Genomic DNA, 17500 nt, shown 5'->3' on the forward strand with positions numbered 1-17500 from the left:
CTGTAACACCCTGATATACCCCACACCCCTCACTGTAACCCCCTGATATACCCCACACCCCTCACTGTAACACCCTGATATACCCCACACCCCTCACTGTAACACCCTGATATATCCCACACCCCTCACTGTAACACCCTGATATACCCCACACCCCTCACGGTAACACAGATATACCCCACACCCCTCACTGTAACACCCTGATATACCCCGCACCCCTCACTGTAACACCCCGATATATCCCACACCCCTCACTGTAACACCCTGATATACCCCGCACCCCTCACTGTAACACCCTGATATACCCCACACCCCTCACTGTAACACCCTGATATACCCCACACCCCTCACTGTAACACACTGATATACCCCACACCCCTCACTGTAACACCCTGATATATCCCACACCCCTCACTGTACACACTGATATACCCCACACCCCTCACTGTAACACCCTGATATATCCCACACCCCTCACTGTAACACCCTGATATACCCCACACCCCTCACCGTAACACCCTGATATACCCCACACCCCTCACCGTAACACCCTGATATATCCCACACCCCTCACTGTTACACCCTGATATACCCCACACCCCTCACTGTAACCCCCTGATATACCCCACACCCCTCACTGTAACACCCTGATATACCCCACACCCCTCACTGTAACACCCTGATATACCCCACACCCCTCACTGTAACCCCCTGATATACCCCACACCCCTCACTGTAACACCCTGATATACCCCACACCCCTCACTGTAACACCCTGATATATCCCACACCCCTCACTGTAACACCCTGATATACCCCACACCCCTCACTGTAACACCCTGATATACCCCACACCCCTCACGGTAACACAGATATACCCCACACCCCTCACTGTAACACCCTGATATACCCCGCACCCCTCACTGTAACACCCCGATATATCCCACACCCCTCACTGTAACACCCTGATATACCCCGCACCCCTCACTGTAACACCCTGATATACCCCACACCCCTCACTGTAACACCCTGATATACCCCACACCCCTCACTGTAACACACTGATATACCCCACACCCCTCACTGTAACACACTGATATACCCCACACCCCCCACTGTAACACACTGATATACCCCACACCCCTCACTGTAACACCCTGATATACCCCACACCCCTCACTGTAACACCCTGATATACCCCACACCCCTCACTGTAACACACTGATATACCCCACACCCCTCACTGTAACACCCTGATATACCCCACACTCCTCACTGTAACACACTGATATACCCCGCACCCCTCACTGTAACACCCTGATATACCCCGCACCCCTCACTGTAACACACTGATATACCCCACACCCCTCACTGTAACACCCTGATATACCCCACACCCCTCACTGTAACACCCTGATATACCCCCACACCCCTCACTGTAACACACTGATATACCCCACACCCCTCACTGTAACACCCTGATATACCCCGCACCCCTCACTGTAACACCCTGATATACCCCGCACCCCTCACTGTAACACCCTGATATACCCCACACCCCTCACTGTAACACCCTGATATACCCCACACCCCTCACTGTAACACCCTGATATACCCCACACCCCTCACTGTAACACATTGATATACCCCACACCTCTCAGTGTAACACCCTGATATACCCCACACCCCTCACTGTAACACCCTGATATACCCCACACCCCTCACTGTAACACCCTGATATACCCCACACCCCTCACTGTAACACACTGATATACCCCACACCCCTCACTGTAACACCCTGATATACCCCACACCCCTCACTGTAACACATTGATATACCCCACACCCCTCAGTGTAACACCCTGATATACCCCACACCCCTCACTGTAACACCCTGATATACCCCACACCCCTCACTGTAACACCCTGATATACCCCACACCCCTCACTGTAACACACTGATACACCCCACACCCCTCACTGTAACACCCCGATATACCCCACACCCCCCACTGTAACACCCTGATATATCCCACACTACTCACTGTAACACCCTGATATACCCCACACCCCTCACTGTAACACCCTGATATACACCGCACTCCTCACTGTAACACCCTGATATACCCCACACCCCTCACTGTAACACACTGATACACCCCACACCCCTCACTGTAACACCCCGATATACCCCACACCCCCCACTGTAACACCCTGATATATCCCACACACCCCTCACTGTAACACCCTGATATACCCCACACCCTTCACTGTAACACCCTGATATACCCCACACCCCTCACTGTAACACCCTGATATACCCCACACGCCTCACTGTAACACCCTGATAAACCCCACACCCCTCACTGTAACACCCTGATATACCCCACACCCCTCACGGTAACACAGATATACCCCACACCCCTCACTGTAACACCCTGATATACCCCGCACCCCTCACTGTAACACCCTGATATACCCCACACCCCTCACTGTAACACCCTGATATACCCCACACCCCTCACTGTAACACACTGATATACCCCACACCCCTCACTGTAACACACTGATATACCCCACACCCCCCACTGTAACACACTGATATACCCCACACCCCTCACTGTAACACCCTGATATACCCCACACCCCTCACTGTAACACCCTGATATACCCCACACCCCTCACTGTAACACACTGATATACCCCACACCCCTCACTGTAACACCCTGATATACCCCACACTCCTCACTGTAACACACTGATATACCCCGCACCCCTCACTGTAACACCCTGATATACCCCGCACCCCTCACTGTAACACCCTGATATACCCCACACCCCTCACTGTAACACACTGATATACCCCACACCCCTCACTGTAACACCCTGATATACCCCACACTCCTCACTGTAACACACTGATATACCCCGCACCCCTCACTGTAACACCCTGATATACCCCGCACCCCTCACTGTAACACACTGATATACCCCACACCCCTCACTGTAACACCCTGATATACCCCACACCCCTCACTGTAACACCCTGATATACCCCCACACCCCTCACTGTAACACACTGATATACCCCACACCCCTCACTGTAACACCCTGATATACCCCGCACCCCTCACTGTAACACCCTGATATACCCCGCACCCCTCACTGTAACACCCTGATATACCCCACACCCCTCACTGTAACACCCTGATATACCCCACACCCCTCACTGTAACACCCTGATATACCCCACACCCCTCACTGTAACACACTGATATACCCCATACTCCTCACTGTAACACACTGATATACCCCACACCCCTCACTGTAACACCCTGATATACCCCACACCCCTCACTGTAACACCCTGATATACCCCACACCCCTCACTGTAACACACTGATATACCCCACACCCCTCACTGTAACACCCTGATATACCCCACACCCCTCACTGTAACACCCTGATATACCCCGCACCCCTCACTGTAACACACTGATATACCCCACACCCCTCACTGTAACACCCTGATATACCCCATACTCCTCACTGTAACACACTGATATACCCCACACCCCTCACTGTAACACCCTGATATACCCCACACCCCTCACTGTAACACCCTGATATACCCCACACACCTCACTGTAACACACTGATATACCCCACACCCCTAACTGTAACACCCTGATATACCCCACACCCCTCACTTTAACACACTGATATACTCCACACCCCTCACTGTAACACCCTGATATACCCCACACCCCTCACTGTAACACATTGATATACCCCACACCTCTCAGTGTAACACCCTGATATACCCCACACCCCTCACTGTAACACCCTGATATACCCCACACCCCTCACTGTAACACCCTGATATACCCCACACTGTAACACACTGATATACCCCACACCCCTCACTGTAACACCCTGATATACCCCACACCCCTCACTGTAACACCCTGATATACCCCACACCCCTCACTGTAACACATTGATATACCCCACACCCCTCAGTGTAACACCCTGATATACCCCACACCCCTCACTGTAACACCCTGATATACCCCACACCCCTCACTGTAACACCCTGATATACCCCACACCCCTCACTGTAACACACTGATACACCCCACACCCCTCACTGTAACACCCCGATATACCCCACACCCCCCACTGTAACACCCTGATATATCCCACACTACTCACTGTAACACCCTGATATACCCCACACCCCTCACTGTAACACCCTGATATACACCGCACTCCTCACTGTAACACCCTGATATACCCCACACCCCTCACTGTAACACACTGATACACCCCACACCCCTCACTGTAACACCCCGATATACCCCACACCCCCCACCGTAACACCCTGATATATCCCACACACCCCTCACTGTAACACCCTGATATACCCCACACCCTTCACTGTAACACCCTGATATACCCCACACCCCTCACTGTAACACCCTGATATACCCCACACGCCTCACTGTAACACCCTGATAAACCCCACACCCCTCACTGTAACACCCTGATATACCCCACACCCCTCACGGTAACACAGATATACCCCACACCCCTCACTGTAACACCCTGATATACCCCACACCCCTCACTGTAACACCCTGATATACCCCACACCCCTCACTGTAACACCCTGATATACCCCACACCCCTCACTGTAACACCCTGATATACCCCACACCCCTCACTGTAACACCCTGATATACCCCACACCCCTCACTGTAACACCCTGATATACCCCACACCCCTCACTGTAACACCCTGATATACCCCACACCCCTCACTGTAACACAGATATACCCCACACCCTCACTGTAACACACTGATATACCCTACACCCCTCACTGTAACACACTGATATACCCCGCACCCCTCACTGTAACACACTGATATACCCCACACCCCTCACTGTAACACCCTGATATACCCCACACCCCTCACTGTAACACCCTGATATACCCCACACCCCTCACTGTAACACAGATATACCCCACACCCCTCACTGTAACACCCTGATATACCCCACACCCCTCACTGTAACACCCTGATATACCCCACACCCCTCACTGTAACACAGATATACCCCACACCCTCACTGTAACACCCTGATATACCCCACACCCCTCACTGTAACACACTGATATACCCCACACGCCTCACTGTAACACCCTGATATACCCCACACCCCTCACTGTAACACACTGATATACCCCGCACCCCTCACTGTAACACCCTGATATATCCCACACACCCCTCACTGTAACACCCTGATATACCCCACACCCTTCACTGTAACACCCTGATATACCCCACACCCTTCACTGTAACACACTGATATACCCCACACCCCTCACTGTAACACCCTGATATACCCCACACGCCTCACTGTAACACCCTGATAAACCCCACACCCCTCACTGTAACACCCTGATATACCACACACCCCTCACGGTAACACATATATACCCCACACCCCTCACTGTAACACCCTGATATACCCCACACCCCTCACTGTAACACCCTGATATACCCCACACCCCTCACTGTAACACAGATATACCCCACACCCCTCACTGTAACACCCTGATATACCCCACACCCCTCACTGTAACACCCTGATATACCCCACACCCCTCACTGTAACACAGATATACCCCACACCCTCACTGTAACACACTGATATACCCTACACCCCTCACTGTAACACACTGATATACCCCGCACCCCTCACTGTAACACACTGATATACCCCACACCCCTCACTGTAACACCCTGATATACCCCACACCCCTCACTGTAACACCCTGATATACCCCACACCCCTCACTGTAACACAGATATACCCCACACCCCTCACTGTAACACCCTGATATACCCCACACCCCTCACTGTAACACCCTGATATACCCCACACCCCTCACTGTTACACAGATATACCCCACACCCTCACTGTAACACACTGATATACCCTACACCCCTCACTGTAACACACTGATATACCCCGCACCCCTCACTGTAACACACTGATATACCCCACACCCCTCACTGTAACACCCTGATATACCCCACACCCCTCACTGTAACACCCTGATATACCCCACACCCCTCACTGTAACACAGATATACCCCACACCCCTCACTGTAACACCCTGATATACCCCACACCCCTCACTGTAACACCCTGATATACCCCACACCCCTCACTGTAACACAGATATACCCCACACCCTCACTGTAACACCCTGATATACCCCACACCCCTCACTGTAACACACTGATATACCCCACACGCCTCACTGTAACACCCTGATATACCCCACACCCCTCACTGTAACACACTGATATACCCCGCACCCCTCACTGTAACACCCTGATATATACCACACACCCCTCACTGTAACACCCTGATATACCCCACACCCTTCACTGTAACACCCTGATATACCCCACACCCTTCACTGTAACACACTGATATACCCCACACCCCTCACTGTAACACCCTGATATACCCCACACGCCTCACTGTAACACCCTGATAAACCCCACACCCCTCACTGTAACACCCTGATATACCCCACACCCCTCACGGTAACACAGATATACCCCACACCCCTCACTGTAACACCCTGATATACCCCACACCCCTCACTGTAACACCCTGATATACCCCACACCCCTCACTGTAACACAGATATACCCCACACCCCTCACTGTAACACCCTGATATACCCCACACCCCTCACTGTAACACAGATATACCCCACACCCCTCACTGTAACACCCTGATATACCCCACACCCCTCACTGTAACACCCTGATATACCCCACACCCCTCACTGTAACACAGATATACCCCACACCCTCACTGTAACACACTGATATACCCCACACGCCTCACTGTAACACCCTGATATACCCCACACCCCTCACTGTAACACACTGATATACCCCGCACCCCTCACTGTAACACACTGATATACCCCACACCCCTCACTGTAACACCCTGATATACCCCACACTGTAACACCCTGATATACCCCACACCCCTCACTGTAACACACTGATATACCCCACACCCCTCACTGTAACACACTGATATACCCCACACCACTCACTGTAACACACTGATATACCCCACACCCCTCACTGTAACACCCTGATATACCCCACACCCCTCACTGTAACAGCCTGATATACCCCACACCCCTCACTGTAACACACTGATATACCCCACACCCCTCACTGTAACACCCTGATATACCTCACACCCCTCACTGTAACACCCTGATATACCCCACACCCCTCAGTGTAACACACTGATATACCCCACACCCCTCAGTGTAACACACTGATACACCCCTCACTGTAACACCCTGATATACCCCACACCCCTCACTGTAACACACTGATATACCGCACACCCCTCAGTGTAACACCCTGATATACCGCACACCCCTCAGTGTAACACCCTGATATACCCCACACCCCTCACTGTAACACCCTGATATACTCCACACCCCTCACTGTAACACACTGATATACCCCACACCCCTCACTGTAACACCCTGATACACCCCACACCCCTCACTGTAACACCGATATACCCCACACCCCTCACTGTAACACCCTGATACACCCCACACCCCTCACTGTAACACCCTGCTATACCCCACACCCCTCACTGTAACACACTGATATACACCACACCCCTCACTGTAACTCCCTGGTATACACCACACCCCTCAGTGTAACACCCTGATATACCCCACACCCCTCACTGTAACACCCCGATATACCCCACACCCCCTCACTGTAACACACTGATATAACACACACCCCTCACTGTAACACACTGATACACCCCACACCCCTCACTGTAACACAGATATACCCCACACCCCTCACTGTAACACCCTGATATACCCCACACCCCTCACTGTAACACACTGATATATCCCACACCCCTCACTGTAACACCCTGATATACCCCACACCCCTCACTGTAACACACTGATATACACCACACCCCTCACTGTAACAACCTGATATACCCCACACCCCTCACTGTAACACACAGATATACACCACACCCCTCACTGTAACACCCTGATATATCCCACACCCCTCACTGTAACACCCTGTCATACCCCACACCCCTCACTGTAACACCCTGATATACCCCACACCTCTCACTGTAACACACTGATATATCCCACACCCCTCACTGTAACACACTGATATACCCCACACCCCTCACTGTAACACCCTGATATACCCCACACCCCTCACTGTAACACCCTGATATACCCCACACCCCTCACTGTAACACACTGATATACCCCACACCTATCACTGTGACACCCTGATATACCCCACACCCCTCACTGTAACACACTGATACACCCCTCACTGTAACACCCTGATATACCCCACACCTCAGACTGTAACACCCTGATATATCCCACACCCCTCACTGTGACACCCTGATATACCCCACACCTATCACTGTGACACCCTGATATACCCCACACCCCTCTCTGTAACACACTGATACACCCCACACCCCTCACTGTAACACACTGATATACCCCACACCCCTTACTGTGACACACTGATATAACCCACACCCCTCACTGTGACACACTGATATACGACACACCCCTCACTGTAACACCCTGATATACCCCACACTCCTCACTGTAACACCCTGATACACCCCACACCCCCCACTGTAACACCCTGATATACCCCACACCCCTCACTGTAACACACTGATATATCCCACACCCCCCACTGTAACACACTGATATACCCCACACCACTCACTGTAACACACTGATATACCCCACACCTCTCACTGTAACACACTGATATATCCCATATACCTCACTGTAACACACTGATATACCCCACACCTCTCACTGTAACACACTGATATATCCCACACCCCTCACTGTAACACACTGATATACCCCACACCACTCACTGTAACACACTGATATACCCCACACCCCTCACTGTAACACCCTGATATACCCCACATTCCTCACTGTAACACCCTGATATACCCCACACCCCTCACGGTAACTCCCTGATATACCCCACACCCCTCACGGTAACACCCTGATATACCCCACACCCCTCACTGTAACACCCTGATATACCCCACACCCCTCACTGTAACACACTGATATACCCCACACCCCTCACTGTAACACCCTGATATACTCCACACCCCTCACTGTAACACCCCGATATAACCCACACACCCCTCACTGTAACACACCGATATAACCCACACACCCCTCACTGTAACACACCGATATACCCCACATCCCTCACTGTAACACACTGATATACCCCACACACCCCTCACTGTAACACCCTGATACACCCCACACCACTCACTGTGACACCCTGATATACCCCACACCCCTCACTGTAACACCCTGATATACCCCGCACCCCTCACTGTAACACACTGATATACCCCACACCCCTCACTGTAACACCCTGATATACCCCACACACCTCACTGTAACACACTGATATACCCCACACACCCCTCACTGTAACACCCTGATATACCCCACACCCCTCACTGTAACACCCTGATATACCCCACACCCCTCACTGTGACACCCTGATATACCCCACACCCCTCACTGTAACACCCTGATATACCCCACACACCTCACTGTAACACACTGATATACCCCACACACCCCTCACTGTAACACCCTGATATATCCCACACCCCTCACTGTAACACACTGATACACCCCACACCCCTCACTGTGACACCCTGATATACCCCACACCCCTCACTGTAACACACTGATATATCCCACACCCCTCACTGTAACACCCTGATATACCCCACACCCCTCACTGTGACACCCTGATATACCCCACACCCCTCACTGTAACACACTGATATAGCCCGCACCCCTCACTGTAACACCCTGATATACCCCACACCCCTCACTGTGACACCCTGATATACCCCACACCCCTCAGTGTAACACCCTGATATACCCCACACCCCTCACTGTAACACACTGATATACCCCACACCCCTCACTGTAACACCCCGATATACCCCACACCCCTCACTGTAACACCCCGATATACCCCACACCCCTCACTGTAACACACTGATATACCCCACACCCCTCACTGTAAGACCCTGATATACCTCACACCCCTCACTGTAACACACTGTTATACCCCACACCCCTCACTGTAACACCCTGATATACCCCACACCCCTCACTGTAACACACTGATATACCCCACACCCCTCACTGTAACACCCTGATATACCCCACACCCATCACTGTAACACCCTGATATACCCCACACCCCTCACTGTAACACCCTGATATACCCCACACCCATCACTGTAACACCCTGATATACCCCACACCCCTCACTGTAACACACTGATATACCGCACACTCTACAATGCAATACTGACCACTTGCTGTTTCTCTCAGTCTATTCGGTTCTGTGAATTCCTGCTTTGTGATTGTAAATTCGACTGATATTTGGCAGTGTTTTAAAAATTGTTTTCATATATTCCGCACTTATATTTTAATATGTCTTAAATAAAGATATAGTTTGCAGAGAGATGGCTATTTTATTTTCGAAGAGAGGGGTCTGAGAGACACCAGTCAGTGTACAGATATCTCCCTGAGAGAGAGAGGGGGGACTGAGAGACACCAGTCAGTGTACAGATATCTCCCTGAGAGAGAGAGGACTGAGAGACACCAGTCAGTGTACAGATATCTCCCTGAGAGGGAGAGGGAACTGAGAGACACCAGTCAGTGTACAGATATCTCCCTGAGAGAGAGAGGGGGACTGAGAGACACCAGTCAGTGTACAGATATCTCCCTGAGAGAGAGAGAGGGGACTGAGAGACCCCCGTCAGTGTACAGATATCTCCCTGAGGGAGAGAGGGGACTGAGAGACACCAGTCAGTGTACAGATATCTCCCTGAGAGAGAGGGGACTGAGAGACACCAGTCAGTGTACAAATATCTCCCTGAGAGAGAGGGGGGACTGAGAGACACCAGTCAGTGTACAGATATCTCCCTGAGAGAGAGGGGGGACTGAGAGTCACCAGTCAGTGTACAAATATCTCCCTGAGAGAGAGGGGGGACTGAGAGACACCAGTCAGTGTACAGATATCTCCCTGAGAGAGGGAACTGAGAGACACCAGTCAGTGTGCAGATATCTCCCTGACAGAGAGAGAGAGGGGACTGAGAGACACCAGTCAGTGTCCAGATATCTCCCTGAGAGAGAGAGAGGGGGGACTGAGAGACACCAGTCAGTGTACAAATATCTCCCTGAGAGAGAAAGGGGATTGAGAGACACCAGTCAGTGTACAGATATCTCCCTCAGAGAGAGGGAGAGGGAACTGAGAGACACCAGTCAGTGTACAGATATCTCCCTGAGAGTGGGAGAGGGAACTGAGAGACACCAGTCAGTGTACAGATATCTCCCTGAGAGAGAGAGGGGGGGGGACTGAGAGACACCAGTCAGTGTACAGATATCTCCCTGAGAGTGAGAGGGGACTGAGAGACACCAGTCAGTGTACAGATAACTCCCTGAGAGAGAGGGGACTGAGAGACACCAGTCAGTGTACAGATAACTCCCTGAGAGAGAGGGGACTGAGAGACACCAGTCAGTGTACAGATATCTCCCTGAGAGAGAGAGGGGACTGAGAGACACCAGTCAGTGTACAAATATCTCCCTGAGAGAGAGAGGGGGTCTGAGAGACACCAGTCAGTGCACAGATATCTCCCTGAGAGAGAAAGGGGACTGAGAGACACCAGTCAGTGTACAGATATCTCCCTGAGAGAGAGAGAGAGAGAGAGAGAGAGGGAACTGAGAGACACCAGTGGGTGTACAGATATCTCCCTGAGAGAGAGGGGATTGAGAGACACCAGTCAGTGTACAGATATCTCCCTGAGAGAGGACTGAGAGACACCAGTCAGTGTACGGATATCTCCCTGAGAGAGAGAGGGGACTGAGAGACACCAGTCAGTGTACAGATATCTCCCTGAAAGAGGGAGAGGGAACTGAGAGACACCAGTCAGTGTACAGATATCTCCCTGAGAGAGAGGGGACTGAGAGACACCAGTCAGTGTACAGATATCTCACTGAGAGAGAGGACTGAGAGACACCAGTCAGTGTACAGATATCTCCCTGAGAGAGAGGGGACTGAGAGACACCAGTCAGTGTACAGATATCTCCCTGAGAGAGAGGGGACTGAGAGACACCAGTCAGTGTACAGATATCTCACTGAGAGGACTGAGAGACACCAGTCAGTGTACAGATATCTCCCTGAGAGAGAGGGGACTGAGAGACACCAGTCAGGGTACAGACATCTCCCTGAGAGAGAGAGAGAGAGAGGGGACTGAGAGACACCAGTCAGTGTACGGATATCTCCCTGAGAGAGAGAGAGAGGGGACTGAGAGACACCAGTCAGTGTACGGATATCTCCCTGAGAGAGAGAGAGAGAGAGAGGGGACTGAGAGACACCAGTCAGTGTACAGATATCTCCCTGAGAGAGAGGGGACTGAGAGACACCAGTCAGTGTACAGACATCTCCCTGAGACAGAGGGGTCTAAGAGACACCAATCAGTGTACAGATATCGTCCTGGGAGGTGTGGGATACTGCGAGATACGGGCCAGGGGACCGATTCCTTTTGGAGGGAGTGTAGTCCGTGTATTCCAGCGCCGATGTGCGTGATGAGTCTGTCGCTGCTGTTGTTTTGGGGGTGTGGAGGGGGTTGGTGAATAGCTGCTAGGGCTCCTTCCTGAGTGCCAGGCGTATACTGAGCAGCAGTCCCCCCGCAGCGTGGAAGAAGGGGTCACAGATTGCTCGGATGCAGACCGGGAAGGTGACTGCCAGACACTCCATCTCCAGCAGGAAGCAGCGGACACATGGCACGGCCGTCCAGACCTGGGCGAAGGAGATGCAGGCGTACAGGAATCCCCAGAGCACGGCCATGGGCACCCCGCACAGGGCAGTCAGCACCCTGTAACTCCAGTAACCCGAGACCGTGAAGGCTCTCCGACTGAGACTCCACACCGAGGGGAAACTGTAGGATCCATCCGGCTCAGCTACAGCCTCCTCAAACTCCACCTGCACCGGGGGGAGGGGGAGAGAGGGGGTAATGGGGGACAGAGGGGAGGGGGGGTGAGAGTGGGGGAGGGGGAGAGAGGGGGTAATGGGGGACAGAGGGGAGGGGGGTGAGAGTGGGGGAGGGGGAGAGAGGGGAGGGTGGTGAGAGTGGGGGAGGGGAGAGAGGGGGTAATGGCGGACAGAGGGGAGGGGGGTGAGAGTGAGAGAGGGGGAGAGGCGGAGGGGAACAGAGAGGAGGGGTGAGAGTGGGGGAGGGGGAGAGGGAGACACGGAGGGGAACAGAGAGGAGGGGGATGAGAGTGGGAGAGGGGGAGAGAGGGAGGGAGCGGGTAGAGCGGGACAGAGAGGAGGGGGGTGAGAGTGGGAGAGAGAGAGAGAGAGAGAGGGAGTGGGTAGAGGGGGACAGAGAGGAGGGGGGGGTGAGAGTGGGAGAGAGAGAGAGAGGGTATGGGTAGAGGGGGACAGAGAGGAGGGGGGTGAGAGTGGGAGAGAGAGAGGGTATGGGTAGAGGGGGACAGAGAGGAGGGGGGTGAGGGGGGGAGAGGGAGAGAGAGAGAGAGAGAGAGAGAGAGGGGGAGTGGGTAGAGGGGGACAGAGAGGAGGGGGGTGAGAGTGGGAGAGAGAGAGGGTATGGGTAGAGGGGGACAGAGAGGAGGGGGGTGAGAGGGGAGAGAGAGAGGGTATGGGTAGAGGGGGACAGAGAGGAGGGGGGGTGAGAGTGGGAGAGAGAGAGAGTGGGTAGAGGGGGACAGAGAGGAGGGGGGTGAGAGGGAGAGAGAGAGAGAGAGAGAGGGAGGGGGTGGGTAGAGGGGGGACAGAGAGGAGGGGGTGTGAGAGTGGGAGAGAGAGAGGGTATGGGTAGAGGGGGACAGAGAGGAGGGGGGTGAGAGGGGAGAGAGAGAGAGAGAGAGAGAGAGAGTGGGGTAGAGGGGGACAGAGAGGAGGGGGGTGAGAGTGGGAGAGAGAGAGGGTATGGGTAGAGGGGGACAGAGAGGAGGGAGTGAGAGTGAGGGGGGGAGAGAGAGAGAGAGGGAGTGGGTAGAGGGGGACAGAGAGGAGGGGGGTGAGAGTGGGGGGGGAGAGAGAGAGGGAGTGGGTAGAGGGGGACAGAGAGGAGGGGGTGAGAGTGGGGGGAGAGAGAGAGAGAGGGAGTGGGCAGAGGGGGACAGAGAGGAGGAGGGTGAGAGTGGGGGAGAGAGAGAGAGAGAGGGAGTGGGCAGAGGGGGACAGAGAGGAGGAGGGTGAGAGTGAGGGAGAGGATAGAGAGAGAGAGTGCAAGCGATGGGGCAGGGTAGAGAAGTTGGGGGGGGGCAAGAGAAGGGAAGGGGGATACAGAGAGTGGAGAATAGAAAATTATAGAGGTGAGACAGAAGAGGTGAATATTGGGGAGTAAGAGAGTGGGCGCAGAGAGAGAGAGGTGAGTGGGGGAGAAGGAGAGGGGGGAGAGGGTGTGAATAACGGGTGAAAGATGAGAGAGGAGAGAGTGAGGGGGAGAAAGGGTCAGAGAGATGGGGTGAAGAGGGAGATAAATATAGAGTTGAGAGAGAGAGAGAGACGGGGAGGGTCAGAGAGAGAGAGAGAGAGATGGGGAGAGTTGGGGGTGGGGACAGGGAGACAGACCGGGAAACAGAGAGAGAGAGAGAGAGAGAGAGAAGGAGAGGGACACAGATCGTGGGGGTCAGAGAGAGAGAGATGGGGAGAGTTGGGGGTGGGGACAGGGAGACAGAGGGGGAAACAGAGAGAGAGAGAGAGGGAGGGAGAAGGAGAGGGACACAGATCGAGAGGGTCAGAGAGAGAGAGATGGGGAGAGTTGGGGGTGGGGACAGGGAGACAGAGGGACATAGATGAAGAGAGAGCGAGGAAAAAGGGACAAACACAGAGGGTGTGAAAGGAATCTACTCTCTGTCATAGGCCGAGCCCCATTTCAACCTGTCCCCTCATTCCTGAAACTGCAGCTTCCTGGGTCCCCAGGGACACTCCCTCAGGACACCTTCATATAGTGTGTGCACTGATCACACAGAGAGTACAGGAAGGAGCACACAAACACACATTCTCTCTCTAACACACACACACACATTCTCTCTCTAACACACACACACACACACACACACTCCCACACTCACACACTCTCTCACACACTCTCTCACACTCACACACACACACACTCTCTCTCATACTCATACACACACACTCTCTCACACACACAGTCACATACTCTCACACACACACTCTCTCACACTCACACACACACACACTCTCTCACACTCACACACACACACACACACTCTCTCTCATACTCATACACACACACTCTCTCACACACACAGTCACACACACATAGACACACAGTCACATACACACACACAGTCACATACATAGAGACACACACACACAGTCACACACAGACACACACACACACACACTCACTCACACACACGGACATGGACTCACAGACACAGACACACATACACCGACACACAGACAGACAGGGACTCACACAGACACACACACTCACACAGACATGGGTAGGAGCGAGAGTGACACGGTAGTTGTTATGAGGGGCTTTAACTTTCCTAATATCGACTGGAAATGCGATAGTTTGAGTACTTTAGATGGGTCAGTGTTTTTGCCCAGTGTGTGCAGGAGGGTTTCCTGACCCAGTATGTAGACAGGACAACAAGGGGCCAGGCCACAGTTACTGAGGAATGAGATGTTAGATTTGGAGGGAAGTGAGAACTTGTGATAGTGACCACAATTCGGTTATGTTTACTTTAGCGGTACAAAGGGACAGGTATATACCGCAGGGCAGGAGTTATAGCCGGGTGAAAGGCAATTATGATGTGATTAGGCAAGATTTAGGATGCATGGGATGGGGAAGGAAACTGCAGGAGATGGGCCGAATTGAAATGTGGAGCTTATTCAAGCAACAGCTGCTGTGTGTCCTTGATAAGTCTGTACCTGTCAGACAGGGAGGAAGTGGTCGAGAGAGGGAGTCGTGGTTTACTAAGGAAGTTGAATCTCTTGTCAAGAGGAGGAAGAAGGCTTATGTTAGGATGAGAAGGCTCAGTTAGGGCGCTTGAAAAGACAGAGAGAGAGAGAGAGAGAGAGCTAAGAAGAGCCAGGAGGGGACATGAGAAGTTGGCGGATAGGATCAAGGAAACCCCTGAAGCTTTCTATGGGTCTATCAGGAATAAACGATTGGCCACGGAAAGATTAGTGCCAATCACGGAGAGTGGTGGGAAGTTGTGCCTGGAGTCCGAAGAGATCCAGGAAGCGCTGAACGAATATTTTTTGTCAGTATTCACACTGGAAAAAGATAATGTTGTCGAGGAGAATACTGAGGTACGGGCTACTAGACCAGACGGGATTGAGGTTCACAAGGAGGAGGTGTTAGTGATTCTGGAAACTGTGAAAATAGGTACGTCCCCAGGGCCAGATGGGATTTATCCGAGGATTCTCAGGGAAGCCAGGGAGGGGCTTGCAGAGCCTTGATCTTTATATCGTCATTGTTGACGGGAATATTGGTAGAAGGCTGGAGGACAGCAAATGTGGGTCCCTTGTTCATGAAGAAGAGTAGAGACAACCCTGGAAATTATAGACAAGTGAGCCTTAATTGTGGGTGAAGTGTTGGAAAGGATTATATGAGATATAGAACAAAGAAAATGTACAGCCCAGGAACAGGCCCTTTGGCCCTCCCAAGCCTGAGCCGATCCACATGTACTGTCTAAACCTGTCGGTCAATTCCTAAGCATCTGTATCCCTCTGTTCCCCACCTACCCATGCATCTGCCCAGACGCATCTTAAATAAATCTACCGTGCCTGCCTCTACCACCTCTGCTGGCAACACGTTCCAAACACCCCCCACCCTCTGTGTGTGAAGTACTTGCTGCGTGTAACCCCCTTAAACTTCCCACCTCTCACCTTGAAAGCGTGACCTCTCGTTATTGAATCCTTCACCCTGGGGGGAAAAGCTGGTCTCTATCCACCCTGTCTATACCCTTCATGATTTTGTAAACCTCAATCAGGTCCCCCCCCCCCCTCAATCTCCATGTTTCTAATGAAAATAAACCTAACCTCCTCAACCTCCCTTCATAGCTAGCACCTTCCATACCAGGCAACATCCTGATAAACCTCCTCTGTACCCTCTCCAAAGCGTCCACATCCTTTTGGGAATGTGGTGACCAGAACTGTATTTGAAATGCGGCCGAACTAATGTCGTGTACAACGTTAACGTGACCTGCCAGCTCTTATACCCGTCCGATGAAGACAAGCATACTATATGCCTTATTGACCCCTCTATCCACCT

General features: G+C 52.4%; 1 protein-coding gene across 1 annotated transcript in view; it reads right to left on the reverse strand.

The window, feature by feature from the left end:
- Positions 1 to 10647: 10647 nt before the first annotated feature.
- The window catches only part of LOC132813925 (caveolin-3-like), a 16909-nt gene continuing 10056 nt past the window's right edge, over positions 10648 to 17500 (reverse strand). Inside the window, exon 2 of the mRNA XM_060823307.1 lies at positions 10648 to 13194. Within this exon, the coding sequence (XP_060679290.1) occupies positions 12853 to 13194 (342 nt within the window). The 3' untranslated portion in view covers positions 10648 to 12852. The remainder of the gene's footprint in view (positions 13195 to 17500) is intronic.

The sequence above is a fragment of the Hemiscyllium ocellatum genome, unplaced genomic scaffold (genome assembly GCF_020745735.1).
Source record: "Hemiscyllium ocellatum isolate sHemOce1 unplaced genomic scaffold, sHemOce1.pat.X.cur. scaffold_543_pat_ctg1, whole genome shotgun sequence".
Lineage (NCBI taxonomy): Eukaryota > Metazoa > Chordata > Chondrichthyes > Orectolobiformes > Hemiscylliidae > Hemiscyllium > Hemiscyllium ocellatum.